This window comes from Micromys minutus (assembly GCF_963924665.1).
Source record: "Micromys minutus genome assembly, chromosome: 18".
NCBI lineage: Eukaryota > Metazoa > Chordata > Mammalia > Rodentia > Muridae > Micromys > Micromys minutus.
Genome location: NC_137953.1, coordinates 50,455,578 through 50,478,961, shown reverse-complemented (window position 1 = coordinate 50,478,961; position 23,384 = coordinate 50,455,578). Strand labels below are relative to the sequence as shown.

Sequence of the window (23,384 nt, the reverse complement as noted above, 5' to 3'; positions counted from 1 at the left end):
ATCAAAACTGGACACATGAGAAGAAAACCTAATCAGCTCTTATGGAAATGTTAGTGCTCAGGTGCCTTTCGGCACAGACTTGGGAAACGAGGAAATGACAGCTCCGAAGCTACCAAACGAAGAGACTTCCAGGGTACCAGTGGTAGATGGTGGGAGCTCAAGGAGGTGATTTCCCTTTGTCTCATTCTTGCTTAGAAAAAAGTAGTGTCTCCAGTGATGAGCTGGCCAGTGGTCTGAGGGAGCTGTTAGGGCTATTGTCACCTTCTGAGCCGTTGCAAACTGTGATCCTCTTTGCCTCAGTTTCTTTAAGAATAAAAAAAAAAAGCCTACTTCATAATATGCTAAAAGAGTCAACCACATTTTAATGACCTTTTCCCCCTTTAGTAATATTCACATAAAAATTTACAGAATGTGCAATTAAAATAATTTTTAAGCTTATGTATATGTGTGTGTCTGTAGGACCAGAAGGGGGTGTCACATTCCCTGGAGCTGGAGTTACAGGTGGTTGTGAGCTCCCCGGTGTAGTTGTTGGGAACAAATTCCAGCAAGGGCTCGTAAGTTCTGAGCCAACTCTCTAACCCCTAGAAAGTGTGGTGTTGTCTCCTGCTTTTTAGTCTGAATTCCTTCTATCCTTCCTTTCTTCTTTCATGTATATGAGTGTTCTAGCAGCTTGCACATTTGCATGTCAGAAGAGAGCATCAAATTGCACACCAGAGATGGTTGTGAGCCACCACGTGGTTGCTGGGAGTTGAATTTAGGACCTCTGGAAGAGCGGCAGACATTCTTAACTGATAAGCCTTCGCTCCAGCCCTAAGACTAGTAGGTTGTTGCTGTTATCTCTGCACAAGCCTTGCCCCGGGGTTTCTCTGTGTAGTCCTAGCTGTCCTGGAACTTGCTCTGTAGACCAGGCTGGCCTCCCAAGTGCTGGGATTAAAGGCACATGCTACAATTGCTTGGCTTTTAGTCCAATTCTTAAAATTATAAAAATTTTCTTTTATCATTAAAAGATTATTGGAAAACATTCTTTTCTTTAAAAAAAAAGATTTATTTATTTATTATATATAAGTATACTGTAGCTGTGTCAGACACACCAGAAGAGGGCATCAGGTCTCATTAAAAGTGGTTGTGAGCCACCATGTGGTTGCTGGGATTTGAACTCGGGACCTTTGGAAGGGCAGTCAGTGCTCTTAACCGCTGAACAGTTTTACTTTTAATAAAAATAAAATATTTAATAAACTCAGGGGTTTTTCTTCTTTAGGGGGTTGATTTTAGTTTCTTAATTCAAGAGTACGCCAGAAATCATGAGAGCAGGAAATGGCTTATTTGATTTCTTCTAGAAACCAACCCACTGAAGAAAGGTTCCGAAAGGAGAAAAACCATGCCTTCTAGCTTGGAGCCGGAATCAACTCACCTGACATGCCGCTTTTCCTTTAAAGGTCGCCCACGTGATCGCACACATGCGCACACTCCGGAGGAAATTCACGCGAGTCAAGGGAGCGAGTCATCCCCTACTTTCCCTGGGGTTTCTGGCATTCCTTTCCGGAAACCGCAACCCCTCTGGAGACATTCTTCTCATCTATTCCGTCGCGTCATCCGTTTTTATACTTTTCTGTTAGTCGCTGTCCTGGGAATTCCCTTTCCACAGAAAACTACTTTCCGGAGGAAGACCGAAAGGACTACAACTCCCAGGGGGCTCTGCGGTCTGTTCCCCGCGCGCGCAGTGCAAGTTGGGTGCTGAGGTCCCACAATCTTCTAGTCTTGTGCAGCCCGGAGCAAGCGCACTACAGGTTCCGTGGCGCCTCGCGCGAGTGAGACAGGGGTGGGGCGGGGCTCGAGAGGCCGGGCTGGCGGCAAGCGAGCGGGCGGAGGAAGGGGGTGGGAGCGGAGGCGATGGAGGGGAGGAGTGGGGGTATGGGGGAGGGAAGGGGAAGGGAGGCGGGAGGCGGGGCCGAGTGGGAGCTGGAGCTAGAGTCAGAGTCGGCGGTTGCAGTGGAGGCGGTGATGTCGGTGCAGGTTGTGTCAGCAGCGGCAGCCGCCAAGGTTCCTGAGGTGGAGCTGAAGGATCTGAGCCCCTCCGAGGCGGAGCCCCAGTTAGGACTGAGCACGGCGGCCGTGGGCGCCATGGTACCCCCAGCGGGTGGCGGGGACCCAGAGGCTCCAGCTCCAGCTCCCGCGGCAGAGCGGCCCCCGGCCCCTGGCCCGGGCTCGGGGCCCACCGCGGCTCTCAGCCCTGCGGCCGGGAAGGTCCCTCAAGCGTCGGCCATGAAACGGAGTGACCCTCATCACCAGCACCAGCGGCATCGCGACGGCGGCGAGGCCCTGGTCAGCCCCGACGGCACGGTCACCGAGGCGCCGCGCACGGTCAAGAAGGTACTGGGGTCGGGCTGCCTCTCTTCTCGGAGAGGCGGGGAGGGCGAGCATGGGAGCCGCGGCCCTTCACAGCACGGCAGCACCCGGTTCCACACCCTCTAGATTGTGGAGCCCAGAGTCTTTTCCCACCCTTGAATCCACTCTTAGAGCGGCCGCCACTCGGTGCTGCGCTGCGAAGCGAAGCCTCCGGGTACCACGCGCGTACTTCGCTACTAATAACATGGAGGTAGCGCCCATCACTACTATTTGAACGAGGCAGAGGGATGAGAAGCACATACTACTACACCCCCCCCCCCCACACACACACTCCGGCACACTCCCGCGTGTAATTTTCCCGGCTGTTCGGCGGCATAGAAAAACCTTCCCTCCAGCGATAAGGATAGCAAGATCTTTTTCCTTGGAGAACGAGAAAGCAGTAGTTAGCTCTCAGGAAACCCTCTTGAGTTGCCTGGCGTCTGTACTGATGATGTCTTTCTGCCTTTTTGTGGCCAACAAGCTTTCCACAGGGCAGTACTGATCTGTGCCCTTCCTTTCTAGCCATTGCAATTCTCTTGTACTGCGATTGTAGAAGGGTAATGGAGAGGAGATGCTTCGTTCACTCTGAAGAGGTCTCTGGATTACTAGGTTGTATCTGAAGAGAATGCTTATTTCATTCATATATTGTGAGCAGAAAGCGTTAGGGAGAAATGTCTGCTACTTTTGGGAAAGTAATCATTTGGAGCTGTCAGCTTCCTTCATGAATAGAAAGGTGTAATGATAGTACCCTTGTATTATTTATATATTGGCTATACCCTTTACCCCTCCTCTCAGTTTTTTCTCCCATCTGTGGATGCTAAGTCAGCACAAGAGGAAAAAGACAAGAGACGTGGATCATCTAAAAGGATATGGCTTTCATTTCCTGGAAACAGTATGAACACAATGATTTATATTTTTTCATTATAATGGGTGCATTTTGTTCTGTCAGAATAACAATAAAAAAGATATGACGTGTACGTTGGGTTTACTGTGTAGAGTTTAGGTGAACCTTGGATCCAGCAAAACATTTTGTTGTAATTGTCTCATGACTTAGGGCAGTTAAGTTTTTCATTCTGATTTCTCAAAGGTGGTGCTAAATGATGTCAGAGGCAAGACTGAAGGAATTTAACTGCTTTAGGACATGCTTTGTCCTTTGCAGTTTGGTGTGTCCTCCCCTCTCCAGGCAGAGTTAAATGGAGGAATTACACTTAAAAGAGGCAGCCTGCACTAGGGCTGGAAGTACTTAGGTCAGAATTAGGAAATCCAAAGCATATTTCTTACTAGTGAAGATGGTTTGTAACTTTGGCCAAAATTTGTTTTTTGTTTTTTTTTTTTTTTTGTGACTATTTTTTAAAGTTTGTAATTTAGTTCTTTTAAGGTTAAAATGTTTAATAAATTACTTTTAGAATGAACTTTATTCTTAGGTACAGACTATAGTAGTCCCTCCCTAGTATTAACTTTTTGAATAATTTGCAAATTCTATACAGTAATTTCTTCTATAAAATGAGGGCATTGATTATAATTAAGGATTAAAAATGTTTGTGGTCATCACAAAGAACTTGGTACCTATAGTAGAATCTTAAATAATAATTACTAGAATTTATTATTTCTCTCCTCATTGCTTAAGTATATGTCACTGTGACCTTCTCTAAAAAATACACATATTAGTAATAGTTCAGTAGATTCTGTATAAAGAATTAAAAAACAGAAAAGGGCACAGGCCAGTTCCCTAGAGTCTGCTTCTTAATTCTAAATGTGCTTCTTGGACATTTCCTTGTTGAGCTGCCTTCTTCCTGGTTTTTTTTTTTTTTTTTAAGTATCAACATCATGTTCCATGATTCTAGATTTACTCAGCAGCCTCAAGGCTATGAAGACAGGGCTGAACTTGCCTCACACTTAGAATCACACCAAAAGCCCGAGTTATTTGCTGAACACTCAGCAGGTAAAGTCCTGGGCAGGGGTGCAGCTGTATGACATAAGTAAGGGTGTTGCTGAGCTTGACTGGCTTCTTCTCCTCTCCCCTTCCTTTTACTGCCTTCCTCTCGTCTTGTTAAGGGTCTCAGTCTGTAGCCCAGGCTACCTGGAACTAGGTAGCTGAGGCTGGCCTCTGTGATCTTCCTGCCTCAGCCTTCTGAGTACTGAGATTGCAGGTTTATGCCACCACCTGGCCTGAACTTTTATCTGTTTTTCCTTTTCTAAGACAAGGTCTCAGGGACTGTAGATGTGGTTCACTCAGTAGAGTGTTTGCCTAGCAGGCAAGAAACACTGGGTTTGATCCACAGTAATGTATAAATCAGGCATACAGGTGCTTAACTGTAATCCCAGTACTGAGGATGTGGAGACCAGAGAACCAGAAGTTCAAGGTCATCCTTGGCTACATAGTAAATTTGAGGCCAGCCAGGCTGACTTTGAACTCAGGATCTTTTGCCTCAGCTTCCTGTGTGCCAGGATTTGAAGTTTATAGTATGTTTGGCTTGCTGTTTTTAAAGGGCACAATCTTTAGTTTTCTTAGTAGTGAATTGACTACATTTGCTCCATGTAGAGTGTCACTCAGTGAGGAAAGTTGGTGAGCTGTTTTGATTTGTCTTGCTTCTTAGATAGTCTAGATAAATCATTCTGTTCTTGACTTCGTCTGCCTTATTAAAAGTGTGTGGAGGAGGCTGGAGAGATGGCTCAGTGGATAAGAGCACCGACTGCTCTTCCAAAGGACCTGAGTTCAGTTCCCAGCAACCACATGGTGGCTCACAACCATCTGTAATGGAATTCAATGCCCTCTTTTAGTGTGTCTGAAGACAGCAACAGTGTACTCGCATACATAATAAAATAAATCTTTATAAAAAAGTGTGTGGAAGGATTGGGTATTCTAGGAACAAAATAGTTGCCTTTAGCTGTGTAAATAGTAACTTGCTTTCATTTTTTTTAATTATCAGAAATCTTACTTATGTTATTACATTTCCATTGATGTTTCTCTTTTCCTATTCGTGTATCAGTCATCTATTTTTTGGTTCTGTCATTTCTGTCAGCCACACAAAAGAAGTACATAAGAGTCAGACCTCTCAAGTTCAGTCGTTATAAGAATGAACGTAATGAGGTACAGGTTGCTTGGTCACACTTTACTTTTGGCCCTCGCCTTCATCCTGTAACTTGTACTCTGTAGGGCAGATCTCGTCATTGTGGTTATGGTACTTGTATGAAGTTTTCCTTCATAAGCACACTTCCAGTGAGGTCAGTAACTGTCTCTGAAGTAGTGATCTATAAACTGGGAATAAGTTCCATCATGAGTGTGACAGCAGTTAAGAGCACTTTTCCATGTGTTCTTAGAAACCGGTGCTAGAACAGCAGAGGAAAGAAGGCAGAGGAGGATTTCCGAGAAGTTGAAACTCTGGCAATAAGGCTACAAGCCTAAGAACCTCAGCTAGTATGAGCTTATGTTACTGTCGGTAATGACCATGTTCAAACAGACTCCATATTTTTCTTGGCAAACATATCTGCATTGTACTTACTTTGTTGCTGTCAGGAGAGAGTAAGTTGAGCCATGTTCATGCTTTCTTGCCCTGAATTGTTTAAGCCCTTGATTTGGTTAATTATAGATTACTGAAATTGAGTGTTTTGGATAGAGTCATGGGAATGTGAGAGCAGTGTGGCTCCCTTGCCAGTTAGAAAAGTACAGCCTAGCAAAATGTTCAGTAAGGCAATTGGCAGTTGGACCCTAATAATAGTTACCATTAATTGGCCTTTTAGGTGCCAGGAATTGTTACGGGAATTTCTGTAATCCTGACAAGAACATTATGAAATGCAGTTGGCATTATCTCAGGCTTACTGATGAGGAAATGAGATTCAGAGAGTTTAGTGTCAACCCCAAGGTGATACATCTAAAGAGCGGCACAGGTATTTAACCCTGGGTCTGTCTTTGTGCCACACAGACTTTCTGAGCTCTTAGATCTTAGTCTCTGGTCTTCCCCCCAGCAATCTGTAGTTTCTGAGTGAACTCTGAGGTGTGTCTGTCTGGCTAAGGCTTAGGTCATTCCAAGACCAAAGTGGAGTGAGTCAGGCTTTCAGAGGAAGATGGGAGAAAACTGTACAAATAAGAACCTCTAAGAATTGCAAAGTTAGAAGATATGAAGAACATTTACAGGGAAGAAATTTAAAATCAGTGATATTAGCCTCCTGTTTGTAATTAGCTTGTAACCCGATAATGTATTCCTCACCCCCCCCTTTAAGATAGAGACTTACTGTTTGGGCCTATAGTTCCATATGCAGCCCAGGTTAGCCTCAGACTCCAGATCTGTATCACCTTCTAGTATTCTAAGCATCTGACACTATGCCGAGCTTTATCCTTACTTTTAAATTTATGAATTTGGTTTTTTTCTGTTGAGCTAACAGTTTTCTTCTGTTCATTAAGTCTCTCTATGAATCAGTCTTTGATTAAACCTTTGAGAGTTAGAAAGGGAAGTATGCTGTTAGGTTTTTTAACTTCTGATTTTTATGTGTCTGAGTGTTGTGCCTACATTTGTTTCTATATACCACTTGTGTGCCTGGAGCTGAAGGAGACAGAAAAGGGTAGCAGCGACAGGCACCGGGGCTACGGCTGGTCTGCTTAGCCACCTTGTTGGAGCTGGGATTTGAAGCCAGGTCCTCTGGAAAGCAGCCAGTGCTCCTGACCACTGAGCCATCTCTCCAGCCCCCTTGTTAGGTGTTCTCACTTTGTACTAGGCCTTGTACTTTCAGCTTGATATGTACTATTTTATTTAATCCTTTTAAGAGCTCTTAAAGATAGTGTTATCCTTGTTTTATTGAGGAAACAGATTAAGAAATGTGTCTCATAGTAACACAGTAATGTACTAAAGCGAGCAGATTCCTAATTTGTTTGACTTTGGAAACCAAATTGTGTAGGTTTCAATTGTAGGAGGTTGCTCTATGCCAAGGTTCCAGTTGTGTGTTCTGTGCCTTGAGGAAGACACCTCGATCAAAAGTTTCCAGCTAATCAAACAAATGAACAAATACAAATGGTCTACTTTTTCTTAATGAGAAAGAGAAAAATAAAGATTTGCAATTTTTATTCAGAGTCTCTTTGAATTGAATTTCTAAGTAATACCCTTCTATTTTCATGGTAGGGCTTTAAAAAAGGTGTGTGTGTGTGTGTGTGTGTGTGTGTGTGTGTGTAAGAGAGAGAAAGAGATGGGGGATATGTGTGTGTGCAATGGGGTCATATAGAAAGAGACTAGGGGACAGCTTCAAGTATCTGGCTCTCTACTTTTATGTGGATCAGGCCACCAGGCTTGCACAGCAAGTGCCTTTTCCTGCTGAGCTATATCATTGGTCCATAAAAATTTCTAATTACTTCAAAAATTAAAAAAAAAAACTTACCATGTTGTGTAAACGGAGTACTATATATTTGTATGTCTACTATGTGCGTGCTTGGTACCCACAGAAGCCAGAAGAGGGATTCAAATCCTGGAACTGAATGAATTATAGGCTGTTGTGAATGACTGTGTGGGTGCTGTGAACTGCAAGAGCAGGAAGTGCCCTTAACTATTGAGCCATCTCTGCTGTCCCCCCCCCCCCCCCCCGCAATTACTTTTAAGACAAGCTCCTTTATGTAGCGTGCTGGCTTTAAGCCTGAGATTATCCTGTCTTAGCCTTCACAGGTGCAGGGATTACAGGCGTCATGCATGCTTGACTTATAGTAGTCCTTATTAACCACTCAGAGATATAACTGAGATGGATGGGAGCAGCGCCATCTTGGCTGTTGCCTAGATCTCCCAGCTTGCCTTATGTTTGTGTGATAGACAGCTAGAGAACCTAAAGTTCATTCACCCAATGGGTGGTTTCAGTCATCCTGATAAGATTTTTTATAATTTATAGGAGCTTTTTATGGTCTTATTACTTATGGCTAGAAACCTGATGAGACCAGAACAAAGGAGAAAGTTTCTTATGGCAGTTTTTTAAGACTAAACTTCCTACTTTTAAATGTGTATTACTTACATATTTTATATGTATATTCAGGTGCTTTTGTGTATACGTGGAGGTCGGAGGGCATCTTGTTGGAATTGGTTCATAATGTAGAATCCTGGGATCAAACTTAGGTGTCAAAGGTGGCAAACACCTTTACTCATTGGCCATCTTGCTTGTCCCTCTAAGATTAGCTTAAGTTAAATAGTTTAAGATATGCATAATTTTTATCTCCCTCTTCCACAGCTGTATTCTGAACAGTTAGATATCTTCTTCTCTTTGGAGGCTTATATTAGTAGATGGTGATTTTTAAATTTAGTTTTCAAGGATTTGTCAATCAAAACTGTCAGTTCTGGGTAATGAGTTTTTAGAACGTATATAAACTGGGGTGCTAGAAAACTAGTTGATAAGATTTTCCTTAAGGGATGGAGAGATGGTTCAGTGGTTAAGAGCACTGTCTGCTCTTCCTGAGGTCCTGAGTTCAGTTCCCAGAAATGCATGGTGGCCCACAATCATTTGTGATGGGGTCTGAAGACAGGTACAATGTGCTCATATACATAATGTCAATAAAAAAAAAAAGACTTTCCTTAAAACCTTTCTGAATGCTGTATATCTGACTAAAACTAGCTCCTCTAATCACCTCCAGTGCTCCACTGTGGCCCTTTTGATTACTTTAAAAGAAGGACCAACAAGATGGCTCAGCAGGGAAAGGCTCCTGTTGTCAATAATGATGACCTTGACCTGAATTCTATGCCTGGAACCCACATGGTGAAAGACAGAACTAAGTCCCCAGAGAAGTTTTCCTTTGACCTCCATGTGAATCAATCTATATCTCTCTCTCCCTCTCACTCTTACACACACACAATCAGTTAATAAATCTAATTTTTAAAAATTAAAATGAAAAATTTTAAATATTAGGACAAAAAGGACTTAATGATATTGTTCTCCTTTATTGGTCTTCGTGATGTGTCTATAATTTTCTCAGTACATACTCTTTGCCAGACTTTTGCATTATCTGTTAATCCTCATAACAACTTTTATCAGATGAGTAGCTTTATCTTTATTGTACAGATGAGAAAATATAGGCTTAAAGAGAGTAATTAACATGCCTGAGGCTTTGCCAATCTCTGATGCCTTTGGGATCAGTGAGACAAAACATTACCCATAGCAACAGTGGGAGGCTTTGTCACATTGCCAGCCCCTACTGCTCTGACCAAACTCCCATGTGATGTCTGCATAAGCTGCTGCTAAGACTGCTCTGTGTAACCCTTTGGACATCAGCATCTACCAGTCCTGGAGGAGGCAGAGACCACCGTGCGTCATCATCGTTTACTTTGGTCACCGGTGTCTCATCATCCATGTTTTACTAAGCTGTTTTTCCATTGTCTTTATCCTTTCAGCTGACTCAGTTCTTCAGGCCTCTCTACCTTATTTTTCTCAGCATCCCATTATTAGAAAATCCCCATGTAGCACTAGCCTTTAGGTAACAAGATCAAGTCATGGAGCCACAGGCTCTATTTGTCACCATCACTTGTAATATCTTTGACAAACCAATTTGATGGTTTTGGGTGTTTTTTTTTTAAGCTGTGTATTCTTGAAACAGTTTTTTCTTCCTAGAAGCTATTTCATATTCTTTCTGTATATTCCTTCCTTATCTGCTTATTCTAGTCCAAATTGACTTGTAGTGCTTGTGAAACTGAGTAATGGGCTGTCTATATTAACCCTTCTACCTTCCTTGTTGCCTGAACCCTAGAGCTGAAAATTGCTGAAGAAAATCTTAAAGCTACACAGACCAGTGTCACGATGAATTCGATGAATTCGTAATCAGCAGCTTTGTGAGACATTGGCCATGTCTAGCAGTATTATGCATGTCTCTAGCAAGTTCACCTTCCCATTGCAAATGACTATTTCATACTTTCATTCATACATACACATACATACATACATACATACATACATACATACATACATACCTTCTGTTTTATGTGCCCTTCTATTTAAGCCATTTATAAGCTTTCTCCTTCACTACAAGAACAGAAGACCCCACATGGAACTCTCTGTACTTTCTATCTACAAACCTATTTGTACAGGGGGCTCACCTTATTCTATGTGTTACTGTGGAAGAGGAAGTGTCCTCATTCTGTCACAGGTGCTCTAATCATGCTCTTTTCAGTGTCATTAAAGAGTCTTCCCCGGGTTTTCTCCTGTCTCCAGGATTTTATCAGTACTCAGTCTTGCTTTACCTTCTTTGTTTTGGCAGCTCCATTCTTCAACCTGCTGACTTTCAGAATCTGTCTTTGTGCAGGACTTTTTATGCATACATTTTTAATCTTTATGAATTCCTTAGCCCATTCTACTCTGACCGAAAGGAAACCTAGTGCTAATGTTCATCAGATTGGATTTTTTTTATTCAGAATGGGGAGATCCAGTCCCCACCCCTTTATTTTAACTGCTAGGTTGATGTTTATTAAAACATTATTCTCTTACATACCTTTAACATTTTTCCCTTTAAAAATCATTTTGTGTGTATGAATGTTTACTTGGATATGTTTGTGTGTTACACACATACATAGTGCCCTCGGAGGTCCAAAGGGGACAGTGGATCTCTGGAATGGGCTGTAGTTATGGACACCTGTGAGTTGCCATGTAGGTACTGAGAATCCTCTGCAGAGCTATCCTCATCGTTCCTTTTTTCTTTCTTGATAAACAGCACTGTAGTACTTACTTCTATGTATGCATTCTCTTTGTGTTCACATGGAAATGTTTCTTTTTTTTTTTTCCAGAAGAGAAAAAAACTTTATTGAAATATCCAGCTATTTGTTTATTTATTTATTTATTAAACTTTATTTTAAAAAACAAAGATAAAAGAAAAAAAATTTAAACATTTTTGCATAAATGTATACAAGGAAATGTTTCTTTAGGATAGTTATCTAAAAGGAAAATTTGGAAGTCAAAATAACTTTTGAGGGATAGATGGTTCAAACATAATCTGCTGTGTAGACCAGAATGGTCTTGGTATGATCTTTCTGTCTCACATGCCTAGCTAGGCAGTCATATTTCAGAGTATGGTAATGTGTAAAGGTTCAAAATGTAAATACTAATGTTATATATCTGCTAACTAACAAGACAACCCTTACCATTTGTCCTGACCTATATTAGATTTTTTTTCTTTTTTACAAAATTGATAGGGAGAACTCTTTTACTGCTTATGGACTTACAGTCTTCTCTTACAGTAAGGCTGAGAGTACTTTTCATGTATAGATCGAATTGACAAATTGGGTTCCTTTTCTTATAACTTCTTGTTTATCATCATTAATACAATATTTAGGGAGTGACTACTTACTGTACGCCAGGTCCTGAGGGTGTGGCCGGTATTCCCGGTTTCCCCTCTGGAATCCCCCTATCCCATCCTCTCTATGAGAGTGCTCCCCCACCCATCAACCCACTCCTTCCTAACTATAATTTTTTGACTATAGTTTTCATGTGGCTTCAACATTTTATGTCTTAGTCAGTCTTTTCTATTCTACGTTGATAAAAATTCTACATTTTCATGATTGTGTTGTTGTATTTTGGTTTCTAGTCCATCTAAAACTTTTTGTTTGTAATGTAGGTTAACAATTATTTGTAAGAGCCATCTCTCCAGCCCCATAGTTTTAAGTTTTGGTAGAAACTGGAGCCTCAGTGACTTTTCAAATAAAAACCCTATGTGTTAGTGGTCATCCTCAGGGTTAATTTTTTTTTTTTTTTAAACCAAGTTTGAAGAGTGTATTCCTGTGTGGTCTTTTTCAAAAACAACATTTAATTTTTTTTTTCTCGTTAAGGCATCACCAAGATGAGTATGTGTGATAAAGATGTAGGACAAATTTTTGGTCTTTTTTTTTCCTGGTAATGGTGTGTTATCTGCCTTTTGAAGTTAACATTATATGCTCTAGGTTTAAAGAGAGGCTTCTTTTCCTAGAACTTAAAGTATAGGAAATGTACGAGGGGAAAGTAAATATACTTTAGTTTGATCTGGGCAGTCATGAAAGCTTGAGGAGCTCAGCATCGACTGAGGCATTGTCATCCCTGGAAAGTAGTTAGTTTTTCACACTGTAGCTGAGCCTTTATGCTAGTCCCTTGTTCCAGCTTTAAAAGTCCAGAAATTCATACTCGGAATATTTACAAGCCATTAGCCTCTTAGGACTTGTTTATGCAAATCAAATTTACATAAGGCTTATTTAAAGCATACTAGTAGGGCTGGAGGGATGGCTCAGTGGTTAAGAGCACTGACTGCTCTTCCAGAGGTCATGAGTTCAAATCCCAGCAACACATGGTGGCTTACAACAAACTGTAATAGGATCTGATGCCCTCTTCTGGTGTGCCTGAAGATACAGTGTACTCATCAAATAAATAAACAGATCTTCTAAAAAAAATTTAAAACAAACTGGTAACTTGTACTTTATGGTTAGATTCTGATCTGACCTGAAACATCAGTAAGTCAGAGAATATTCTGATTCTTAAGGTTTGGAATTCTTTGGATGGATCCCTGCTACTCAACTGAATCTTGCTACTCAAACAGCAACTCTCTTTTTGTATAAGGGAACACTTGCCAGAATCCCAGTTTGTTACTCACTGTTGACTTTATATTTTTTTATTTATGAAACTTTTAGAGGGGCAAAGAAATCATTTTAAGAGTTTTGAGGAAGTAAGAAAAAGTAATAGAACATTTTACAGACACAGAGAGATAGAAACACTGTGCTCGTGTACACAAAGAGATGAGACCCAGAGAGAAATGGATACACAGACTAACAGACGACCACACACATTTCCCATGTGTGCATGTAGAAGAGCCTGCTAAGTTAGTTCTCTGACAGAGAGCCCCATATAGCTCCATGGTCTCCTGTATGCACACACATACCACAGACCCGTATATCTCCATGGTCTCCTGTATGCACACACAGACCCATATAGCTCCATGGTCTCCTGTATGCACACACAGACCCGTATATCTCCATAATCTCCTGTATGCACACACAGACCTGTATATCTCCATGGTCTCCTGTATGCACACACATACCACAGACCCACACCTGATCCCCGCCCTTTGACACCCAACAGATCATGCTTAAAACAGATTTTCATGGAACTTCAGCAGTGTTCTCCATGGTTATTTTGAGAAGGAACAAATATTTTCTCCAAGGTACTTTCAACTGAGAAGATGAAGCAAAAACAGTAGAGCTGCCTTTGGGTCTGTAGAACAGTGAATTTGACAAAACAAGTTTTATTTGAATTCCTGTCTTTAGAACTGCTTGTTCCTGGGTATCATTTTCAGTTTGATGTACTTACTTTTGCTTGCTTTTTTTCTCTCTCAGGAGCTTGCATCCTAGGTTGCTGGGTAAGCAGAGTTCCAAGCTCAGCTTCCCTTGGTGTTCATTAACATACTTCCATGGTCCTGGCTGAGTCACATAAATCCACCTGGGATTGGAAGCTTCACATTGCACTTGTGTGGAGGAGCTTGAACTGAGTTCTCTATGAATGTGTGAACTGAGGAATGTAGATGGGAGGTTAAATGTGGAAAGACCTGTAATTATACAGTAACCTCACCATGGTGGGTTGTTCACGGTATGCATGGTGTGTACAAGTAGATTTGCACGAAATTTAAGAAAAACTAAGGGAAGCTGGTTGTGTTGGTTCATGCCTGTAATTCTAGCACTGGAAGGTAGACACAGGAGGGTCAGGATAGTTTATGGTCATTCCACATAAGGAATCCCAGGCCACCCTGGGCTATAAAAACCCTATTCAATATACCAGATGACTGAACTAAGGCGACTAATAGTAACTTTAAAATGTCTCAACTACTCTGATGTGTGTGGGAATGACACATTGGGTTGTGTTGGTTAAGCTGGACCTGGTGGTGTGGATCAGTAATTCCAGCCATCAGGAAGAAATTCAAGGCCTGCCTATTCTATAGAGGACTGTATTAATTGGTAGGTACATAGCTAACTTTTGTTGTATCTCTGGCAGCGGGTTATGGGAAATTTTTTGTTAGTGAAAAGGAAAGTTGACATATACAGCTTTTTGTATGTATGAATACTTGAGGCTTGTTATCACACTGAGGATGTTAGATGCTAGGGACATAAATTGAATAGTTCTACAAATTTAGCTTCTGAAACTGGTACTTTTCTATTTCTGCTTGATACAGGAATATTTATTTTGCTAAAAGTCTACTTAAATTTTTATATTTCAGCCAGGCAGTGGTGGTACATGACTTTAATCTTAGTACTTGGGAGGTAGAGGCAAGCAGATCTTGATGAGTTTGAGGCTAGCCTGGTCTATAGCAGAATGAGTTCTAGAACAGCAGGGCTACACAGAAAAGCCCTGTCTTGAGAAGAGAAAAAAAAAAAAAAATATATATATATATATATATAATACAGAAGCATATGGAGAGAATTGTACTTAATACTTCTTTTTTTTTTTTTTCTAGACAGGATCTCTTGTAGTCCAGGTTGGCCTTAAACTTGCTATGTAGCTGAAAGTAATTGAACTCAATATCATTTTGTATCTTTCTTTTTTTTTAAATGTATTTATTTATTATATACAAGTACATTGTAGTTGTCTTCAGACACCAGAAGAGAGCATCAGATCTCATTACAGATGGTTGTGAGCCACCGTGTGGTTGCTGGGATTTGAACTCAGGACCTCTGGGAGAGCAGGCAGTGCTCTTAACAACTGAGCCATTTTTCCAGCCCTGTATCTTAAGCCACTACACAGGCTACAAATTTTCCTTTACATTAAAAAAAAGAAAAATTTGGTCAGGACAGACAGAGCTACACAGAGAAACCCTGTCTTGAAAAACCAAAAGAGAGAAAAAAATATTTTGGTAGTGGAGATTATATATAGAACCTCACACATGCTAAGCATGTACTTTACCGTATATGCCCCCGACCTTTGACTAATAGAATTGAAGACTCTTTCTGTTTACCTTCTTATCGCTTCTCATGTTTCTTCCACAAAGGACGACCTTAGCCAGCCTTTTCTGTTGGTAAATTCTTCCTGTAGTTGTTTAACAATTGCATTTGAACACTGTTCATAAGTTTTATATAATGTATCAAAGACATTCTTCTACAGCCTACTTTTTTCACTCAGTTTTCTGTAGTCAGATCAAAGGAAAGAACCACAAGGTCGAATTGGAAAAGAGGAAATGAAATTCTCTTTGTTTGTAGATGACATGATCTTACATAGAAAAGCCTAAGAATTCCTCCAGAAAACTGTTGGAACTTGATCAGTGAGTTCAGTGAGGCTTTAGCATGCCAAATCAAGATAAAGTATTCAGTAGCATTTCTGTATATCCACAGTGAGCTATCTGAGAAGGCAACTGACGAAGGAATCCAGTATATAATAGGAAAAAGAGTCTAGGACTAAATCGAAAGAGTTGAGAGAACAATTTTCTATAAAACACGAATGAAAGAAATTCTGGACACCCAAAAGATAAAAAAGTCACATGTTCATATATTAAAGGAATAAATATTGTTAAAATATCTGTGTTATCCAAAGGTATCTGAAAAATTCAAGCAAACCCAAAATGGTGTATAGACTTATACAGTCTCTTATCAAAATACCAAGGAAATCACAGATGCAGAAAAAAGCTCTTGTAAAATGTATGGAACCATTGATCAGCCAAAGGACTAGGCAAAACGAATAAAGGTGGAACTATTGTAATATCTGACTTAGTACTGCAGTTACAGTAACCAGCAGTACTGTACTGGTGTGCAGAAGGACACGAGACCAGTGGAACAGGACAGAGATGCCAGAAATAAACCTTGTGTGTGTACAGCTAATTGGTTTCAACAAAGGACAGTCTCCAACAGTAAATGGTGGGGAAAGTGGATGTCTATATCTACAAAAATGAAGTGGAACTTTTAACACTTAGTATGTGCGTGCAAAAGCTACCTTAAATATAAGTCCCCAGACTGTGAATCTACTGGAAGAAAACAGAGAACAAATAGTTCAGACCTTGATTTAGTCAAAAAGATCTTATACTAAAAGTGCTGGCCCATTCTTGTAATCACAGCATATGGAAGGTAGAGGTCAGAGGGGCTTGCATTCTAGGCCAGCTTGTACTATACCATGAACCCTATCTCAAGAAAACTGAGAACTAGGAATGTTGCTCTGTAGTGTGCTTATCTGGGACATGCAGGGCCTTGTGTTAAATCCTTAATTCTGGTCTGCAGAATGAGTTTCAGGACAGAGAAACCCTGTTAACTTTTATTGCTTCTCACATTCCCATCACAAAGACTACTGTTAGCCGACATTTTTCTGTTGATAAGTTCTTGCTGTAGTTGTTTAACAATAATTATATATTGTTTATAAATATTATACAATGTATTAAAAACAACCTACTTTTTTAACTCTCTGCTTTGTTAATTAGGGCCTTCAGTGCATCATGGAAGACTGTTAGAACTTACTCAGTAGTTGAACTGCAGGGTTTGGCATACAGTCTTATTCTCTGTCTTTTCAGCTTAATGATGCTTCAATGAGCTTTTCTTACACTGTTTGGTGATAACAACTCATAGTTTGTGTAGGGATAATCTCTGTGTACTCTGTGAGAGCATCACATGTCAATAAAAAGCTGATGGCTTATCAGCAAGAGGCAGAAAGTAGAAGGTAGGAGTTTCTGTAGAGAGAGATTGATACTCTGGGAGATAGTCAGAGGCAGGAGATTTGCTGCCCAGATTCTGAGGAGATCAGGCATATGAAAGTGAGGAGAGGTAACCAGTCGTGTGCCAGAAGTAGAATAGTTTAAATGGGTTAGATAGGCTACAAGTTAGTTGAGGAACAAGCCCAAGCCAAAAGCCACAAGCACTGTTAGTAAATAATAAGCCTTTGACTTACTACTCGAGAACTGGGGTCGGTAGCAAAGCTTACGATTACAAGTTTGAGAAGTTAAAACAAAGCCCCATTGCTTCCAGCACACCCATTAGGGTACACAGCTGAGTCTGTATTCTTTTTTATTTAGCTATCTTTGAGTTAATAATTATAAAATTACAAATTTTATAATTGTTAGAATATTTGGGGGGTTCTCAGAAATAATTTATTGACTTTTTCTTTTACGTTGGTGGGATATTTCATTGATTATAATCTCTTCGCTGTTTTTTGTTGTTTTTATTTTGAGACAGTCTTCCTCTGGAGCCCAGTCTGGCTTTAAACTCAGGTAATCCTCCTACCTCAACCCGAAGAATGCTGAGAGTTCAAGTATGTTCTACCATACACAGTTTGAATGGTCTCATGTGCTTGTCTAGCTGAACTGTTAGGTATGCTATGCTCAGCAGGTGTGTGGTTGTTGGTAGACTGTGCCTTGTGCCTTGCACATAATTAGCACTTGATGCTTATGATTATGGAGCTGAGCCTTAGCTATGAACTATTGATTTATAGTATACTTGTCTCTACTTAGCAACCTAATTAATCTCTGTCTCTTGGATGTATCTGATGCAGTCATATCTGTGGCTAATTTAGTGTTTGTTTTTCAACTGTTTTAAAAAGACAAGTTCTATCTTCCCCAGAACTGACTTTGATCTTGCTATGTAGCCAAGGAAGATGTTGAACCTTAAAAAAAACAACTTTTTATATTTATTCAGTGTGTGTGCGTGTGTGTGCGTGTGTGTGTGTGTGTGTGTGTGTGTGTCTGTGTAAGTCAGAGGCAGCACATGTGTGTGGAAGTCAGATGACAACTTGTGGGAGTCATTTCTCCCATCTTGTGGGTTCCAAGGATGGAACTCAAATTTCCAGTCAGTATTCTTATCAGGTCTTGGCCTGACCCTTGAACTTTTGGTCTTCATGTCCATATCTCTGGATTGTAGATGTGTACCCCCAGATCTATTTTATGTGGTGCGAAAGACTTAACATGGGGCATTATAAGAGGCAAGAAAAGCATTTCACCAGCTGAGCTATATCCTAGCCTTTTATTGTCTATCACAAGGTTGTTAGGTTGCCTCTGGGTCAGACAACACCGATAACAAAGTATTTTAGGCTGGATGTGGTGGTGAGGCTGAGATCTGCAGCCTCAGCACTTGTACAGGAGACTGTGGAGTTTGTGGGCCAGCTAGCACAGCAGAAACCACAAGGAGAAAAGACAAATCTGACTCCCTAAAAGTCTTCTGACTTTCACACATGTGATAGGGCATGTATTACCCTCCTCACATTCAAGAATAAATAACATTTCTAGAATGTTCCATCATATAAATTTATCATAATTATAGAAACAGTTTGCTGTTAGTGTGTCATTTTGCCTTTTTGAATCCTTGTCAAGAGTACATAAAAAACTGTGTGAAGTTGTGTGAGGTGCCTAGAGCATAGCACAGTGGGTAGAGTGCTTGCCTGACACGCTCATGGTCCTGTGTTTGAATTTTCACATCAAAGGAAATAAACTCATGGGCATTGTGATTTCTTCTTTTGCTCACTGGGTCCTTTTCTGGAGCAGACGTCTGACAGCACTTTGGGAGCCAGACAAGCTCGCAGACCGCCTCCAGAAGGCTCCAGAAGGCTTGCTCCTGTTTATTTTTTATTTTATCTGTCATGCTACTTCTTGTCCGCCGTTTATCAAGGGCCTGCGTTTTCTTGCCATCTTTACTAAAATTTTTTGGGGAAAGGAACTTTTTCTTTCTGACTTTATTTTGAGACAGTTTTACTGTGTGGCCCTCACTGGTCTGGGATGTGCTCTGTAGCCTAGACTGGCCTTGAACTCTGAAGATAAAACTTGTCTCTGCTTTCCTAGTGCTGAGGTGAAAGGTGTGCACTGGTGTCCTCCCGTCCTTCATGAAATTATTATTTTTTATTAAATTGTGTGTGTGTGTGTGTGTGTGTGCAGGTGCTCAAAGTGGCCAGACATATTGGATCCCCCTGGGTACAGATGGGTGTGAGATGCTCAGTGTGAATGCTGAGATCTGAATTCCAGGACACTAGAAGAGCAGCCCACTCCTCCCTGCCGAGCTGTCTTTCCAGTCCCTTGTCACTTTTCTATTCTGTGCTTTTTGGGCATTGCTCTGTTATTACTAATGATTAGGTGCTGCTCGTATAGCCAGAAGTACATGTTATCATTTTTAGAAAATAATATTGACAGTTCATGTAAGACAGTTTTGTTTTGTTTTAAGATTTATTTATTTAATGTATATGAGCACACTGTCACTGTCTTCAAACACACCAGAAGAGAGTATTGGATCCCATTTCAGATGGTTGTGAGCCACCATGTGGTTGCTGGGAATTGAACTCAGGACCTCTGGAAGAGTAGTCAGTGCTCTTAGACATTGAGCCCTTTTGTTTTTACTAATATTTTTAATTAAAGTCTAGGATAGTAAATACTTGGAATTTAGCAATCAATCACTCCTTTGATTCATTGCCCTTATTAACATGCATTATTTATCCTTTTTTTTTTTAAATATAAGAAGCTATGTAAGACAGATAAAAATACCAACTTCCAGAGTTTTCTGGGATAACAGTAAAATATTGGATAGAATAGACTATAAAGGAAATAACAGTCTTTAGGTACGATTTTTGTTGCTAGAACAAAATGTTTTTGTAGGTCATGAACTTTTGAGTAGGCTGAGTTTTGAGTTAGCCTCATTAAGATTTTCGGTTTTTAACTTATACCATCCAGGTTTTAGATTAGCAATCAGAGTAAAGCACTGTGATGGAATTAAAGTAACCATGGCAACTATTATAATGCAAATGTGCCTTCTGCAGTGGAAGTAGTGAGTGTGGGCACTTATTAAGGTATTCCTTTATTACATTTGCAACTGCAGTGGACTAGCATTTTACTATTTTCAAATAGTGGTATAGATGATCTTTGAAGAATTCTGTGCTATCCAGTCTTAAAAGTATTGCGAAGGTGGTAGCACTGTGCTTTAATATATGTACAAAACTTGTGATGCATCTCTAATGTGCTTTCTTACATACACTGGGAGACTTCTTCCTTTACTGACAGAATCCTCCCTTCTCTCTGGCACTGACATTGTGGTTTTTCATCATATTTCTAAGACACAAAGGAAACCATTTAGGTTTTCAGAGAAGCAGCTCTATGATTGATGATGACCAATATCTGGTGAACCGTTAATTCAAATTCCAGGAGAAAGACTGCTGACCCAAATCATCTTGGCCTAATTAAATAAACCAATTAAAGTGTGTGTGTGTGTGTGTGTGTGTGTGCGTGCGTGTGTTGGCTGTTTCTCTCTAAAAGCAGGTTTCAAGAGATCAGCAATGGACCAGTGAAAGATAGGGCTTTAAAGTCCAGGAGTTAGAGGGTTCTAAATGGGAGGTGTGGCAAGGAGATAGGTGGACTTCTGCAGTAGAACAGAAGCATAACAAGGTGGGTCAGACCTGAGACAAAGACCTGGCTGCCTGGCAGGCCCAACGACTGGTGGTCATAACAGAGGCAATCCTACCTTTGTTTTTGCCTGCAGTTTCCTGGAATAGGCAGCCCAGTCCTTCAGCAACCGAGGTGTGATCCTGAACCGGGATGACTGTGTTTACTGTGACATGGCTCTCAAACCTAAGATGGCGGTGGCTGGCTCATCAGAACCAGTAGAGCCAAGGTTATTTTTTAATCGACACAAGAGGGACAGCTTTCCTCTCACATCCTTTGTTCTGTTTTAGCTTTAGAGATTTAAGAAAGCATTTCTGTTTTATACTCTTAATGAAGGTATTCTTTCTGGATCTAGACTTTATGAGACTTGAAGAGAAAAGTGAAAGCAGAGTAACTGCAACACACTGAGCTGCTAAGTACTGTGCGCGTTACTACTTCCCTGTGCCAGCGGCTTTCAGAAAGGGTCTTAGCAAGATTGATGGGTGTTATGATGATGCCACTACATAAACACATGGCTTCCCTCAGCCCTGGATTTCCTCTTGATAAAGAAAGAATGAAGATGATTCTGTTGCTGGAAAATCCAAGTCATTCTCGTCATAAGAGATACTCCTGTATTATTGAGAGATTAGAACTTAGAGCCCCTGATAGGTAGGCATGATGAGAGGGGCCATGAGTAGGTAGTAAGGATGGTGAACTTTCAAGATGGCTGCCTCCTTAATTCCCTGACCTGAGACAAAAGCCTCTTGGGCTTTTATTTCTGTAAGTAGGCTCACTGCTCAATCTGTCTCTGTGTGTTTGTGCCTATGAGTGCAGGTACCTCAGGAGGCCAGGAAAGGCTGTAGGATCTCTTGGAGCAGCTGTTACAGGTAGTTGTGAACTGCCTAACACCAGTGCTGGGAAGCAAACTTGGGTCCTGTTGCAGTAAATATTACAAGGATTGCTTAACCTTTTATCGGCCCCCGCGGTCTTACTCTGTGGATGCCACTCCAGTGTGGAGCCGGGCACACACAGTCGGTCCCCACACTTGGCGCTCCAGGCCGCCTCTAAAAACTCTGGTGTGGTTCACCCCACAGCCCCTTTGCTGCTTCTGTCCCGGGTGGATGTGACTGCCCCAGCGTGTTTCTTTCCTTTATCACCCAGCACAAACATGACTCCAAGGCTTGGTAGCTTTTCATGCAGGTTTATATATTAAATTCTCAAACCACAAACTCTCTACACAGTCAGTTACATCCAATGAACAAAGATACAAACAGCCCTTCTATATGAGATAGAAAGACTTATAATATCCCTTATAAATATTCATATCTACCTATAGCCAATTAAGCCCACCTGGATCTAGATACTCTTTCTCAGCTCTATCTTGATTCTCCCCGGCATCTTCCTCTCACCTCCTCTTCCACTCTCTCCCCTGTCCCATCATATATCGCCTTAACATGTATCTACAGGGTCCTCTGGAAGAGCAGTGCGTGCTTATAACCCCTGAGCCATCTCTCCAGATCCCTGAAGATCATTCTTGATTCTCTTAGTTATTTATGGTTTTACTTGTCAGGTCCATTAAACTTTCCTGATGATTCTCTTCTGATCCTATTTATTATCTATAGGTAATATCACTCAGGATACTGCTTAACCGATAACAATTTTTCTTGTTCATATCACTGTACTATTATCAACTAACTATATTAACTTTTAAATCTTTAAATTTTATTTCGTGTTTGCCTATAGATACAGCAATGCACACGTGCATGCCTGGTGCCTAGTGGAGCTCAGAAGAAGGCATTGTAAGAAGTAGAGCTACAGATGATTGTGAGCCATCATGTGAATGCCAGGAACTGAGCTTAGGTGTCCTGAACAGCAGCCAGTTCTTTTAACCACTGAGCTGTTTCTCTGGCTCTTGCTTTTTAAGCTGATCTCTCATGCTGAAGTTAATGTTGAGCTCTTTAACTTTAGCTATTTCTACTTGTGCATTTGTGATTTTTTTATTGTTTCATGCTATTATTTAATCTTTATTGATAGCCTTATAATCATTAGCAAAATTCTTCAAGGTTGTGATAACATCCAAAGTGAGTTCAAATTCTATAGCAACATTAGATACTTCTATCCAGATTGAGGTTAATTTGATCATTAATCTGAGAATAGTATTTTATTTTCATTAGTGGTGAACCTAAGACCTGGCTGGCATAGGAAATGCTTAGATTCAATGATCTGTAGTTGATATTTTCTATGTTACCCCTCAGTCACACAACTGAGTCACAAAAGTAAAATTGCGTTTAACATGATTTATTGATTAATTTATTTTTAGTGACTCACTCTCACTTTTAGTTCTCTTCAGAAGTCTTATTTGCCCCATTCTAGGTCAGTGTAGGATTTTGTTAAACTCTGTTTTAAAAGACTATATTCTTTTTCCTTTGGAATTAGAAATTTAAATTGAATGGTACTTCTGGTACTTGTTTTCTTTGGAGCTCTCAGTGCTTGAGGGTGTAACTATTTGGATTCAGAGACCTGAGCTTAGCGTCAACTAGTCCCTGCTCCTTTTGCTCTTTCATTACCTCTCCCCACCCCCATGTCATGGTCTAGTTTGCTCTTCACCACATATACTCTATTTTATTCTAGAATTTAGTTTTTAAATGCCCTCCTCTTCTTTAGACAGGATCTCACTATGTAGCCCGAGCTGACTTTAAGATAAAGATCCTCCTGTGTCACCCAGTGCTGTGAT

The 23,384-nt window shown here is 40.7% G+C and overlaps 1 protein-coding gene across 2 annotated transcripts in view; it reads left to right on the top strand.

The window, feature by feature from the left end:
• Positions 1 to 1,958: 1,958 nt before the first annotated feature.
• The window catches only part of AHCYL2 (adenosylhomocysteinase like 2), a 146,800-nt gene continuing 125,374 nt past the window's right edge, over positions 1,959 to 23,384 (top strand). For both annotated transcript variants that reach the window (XM_080931919.1, XM_080931918.1), the window contains exon 1: positions 1,959 to 2,370. In XM_080931919.1, coding sequence (XP_080788045.1) covers positions 2,002 to 2,370 — 369 coding nt within the window. In that variant the 5' untranslated portion in view covers positions 1,959 to 2,001. The remainder of the gene's footprint in view (positions 2,371 to 23,384) is intronic.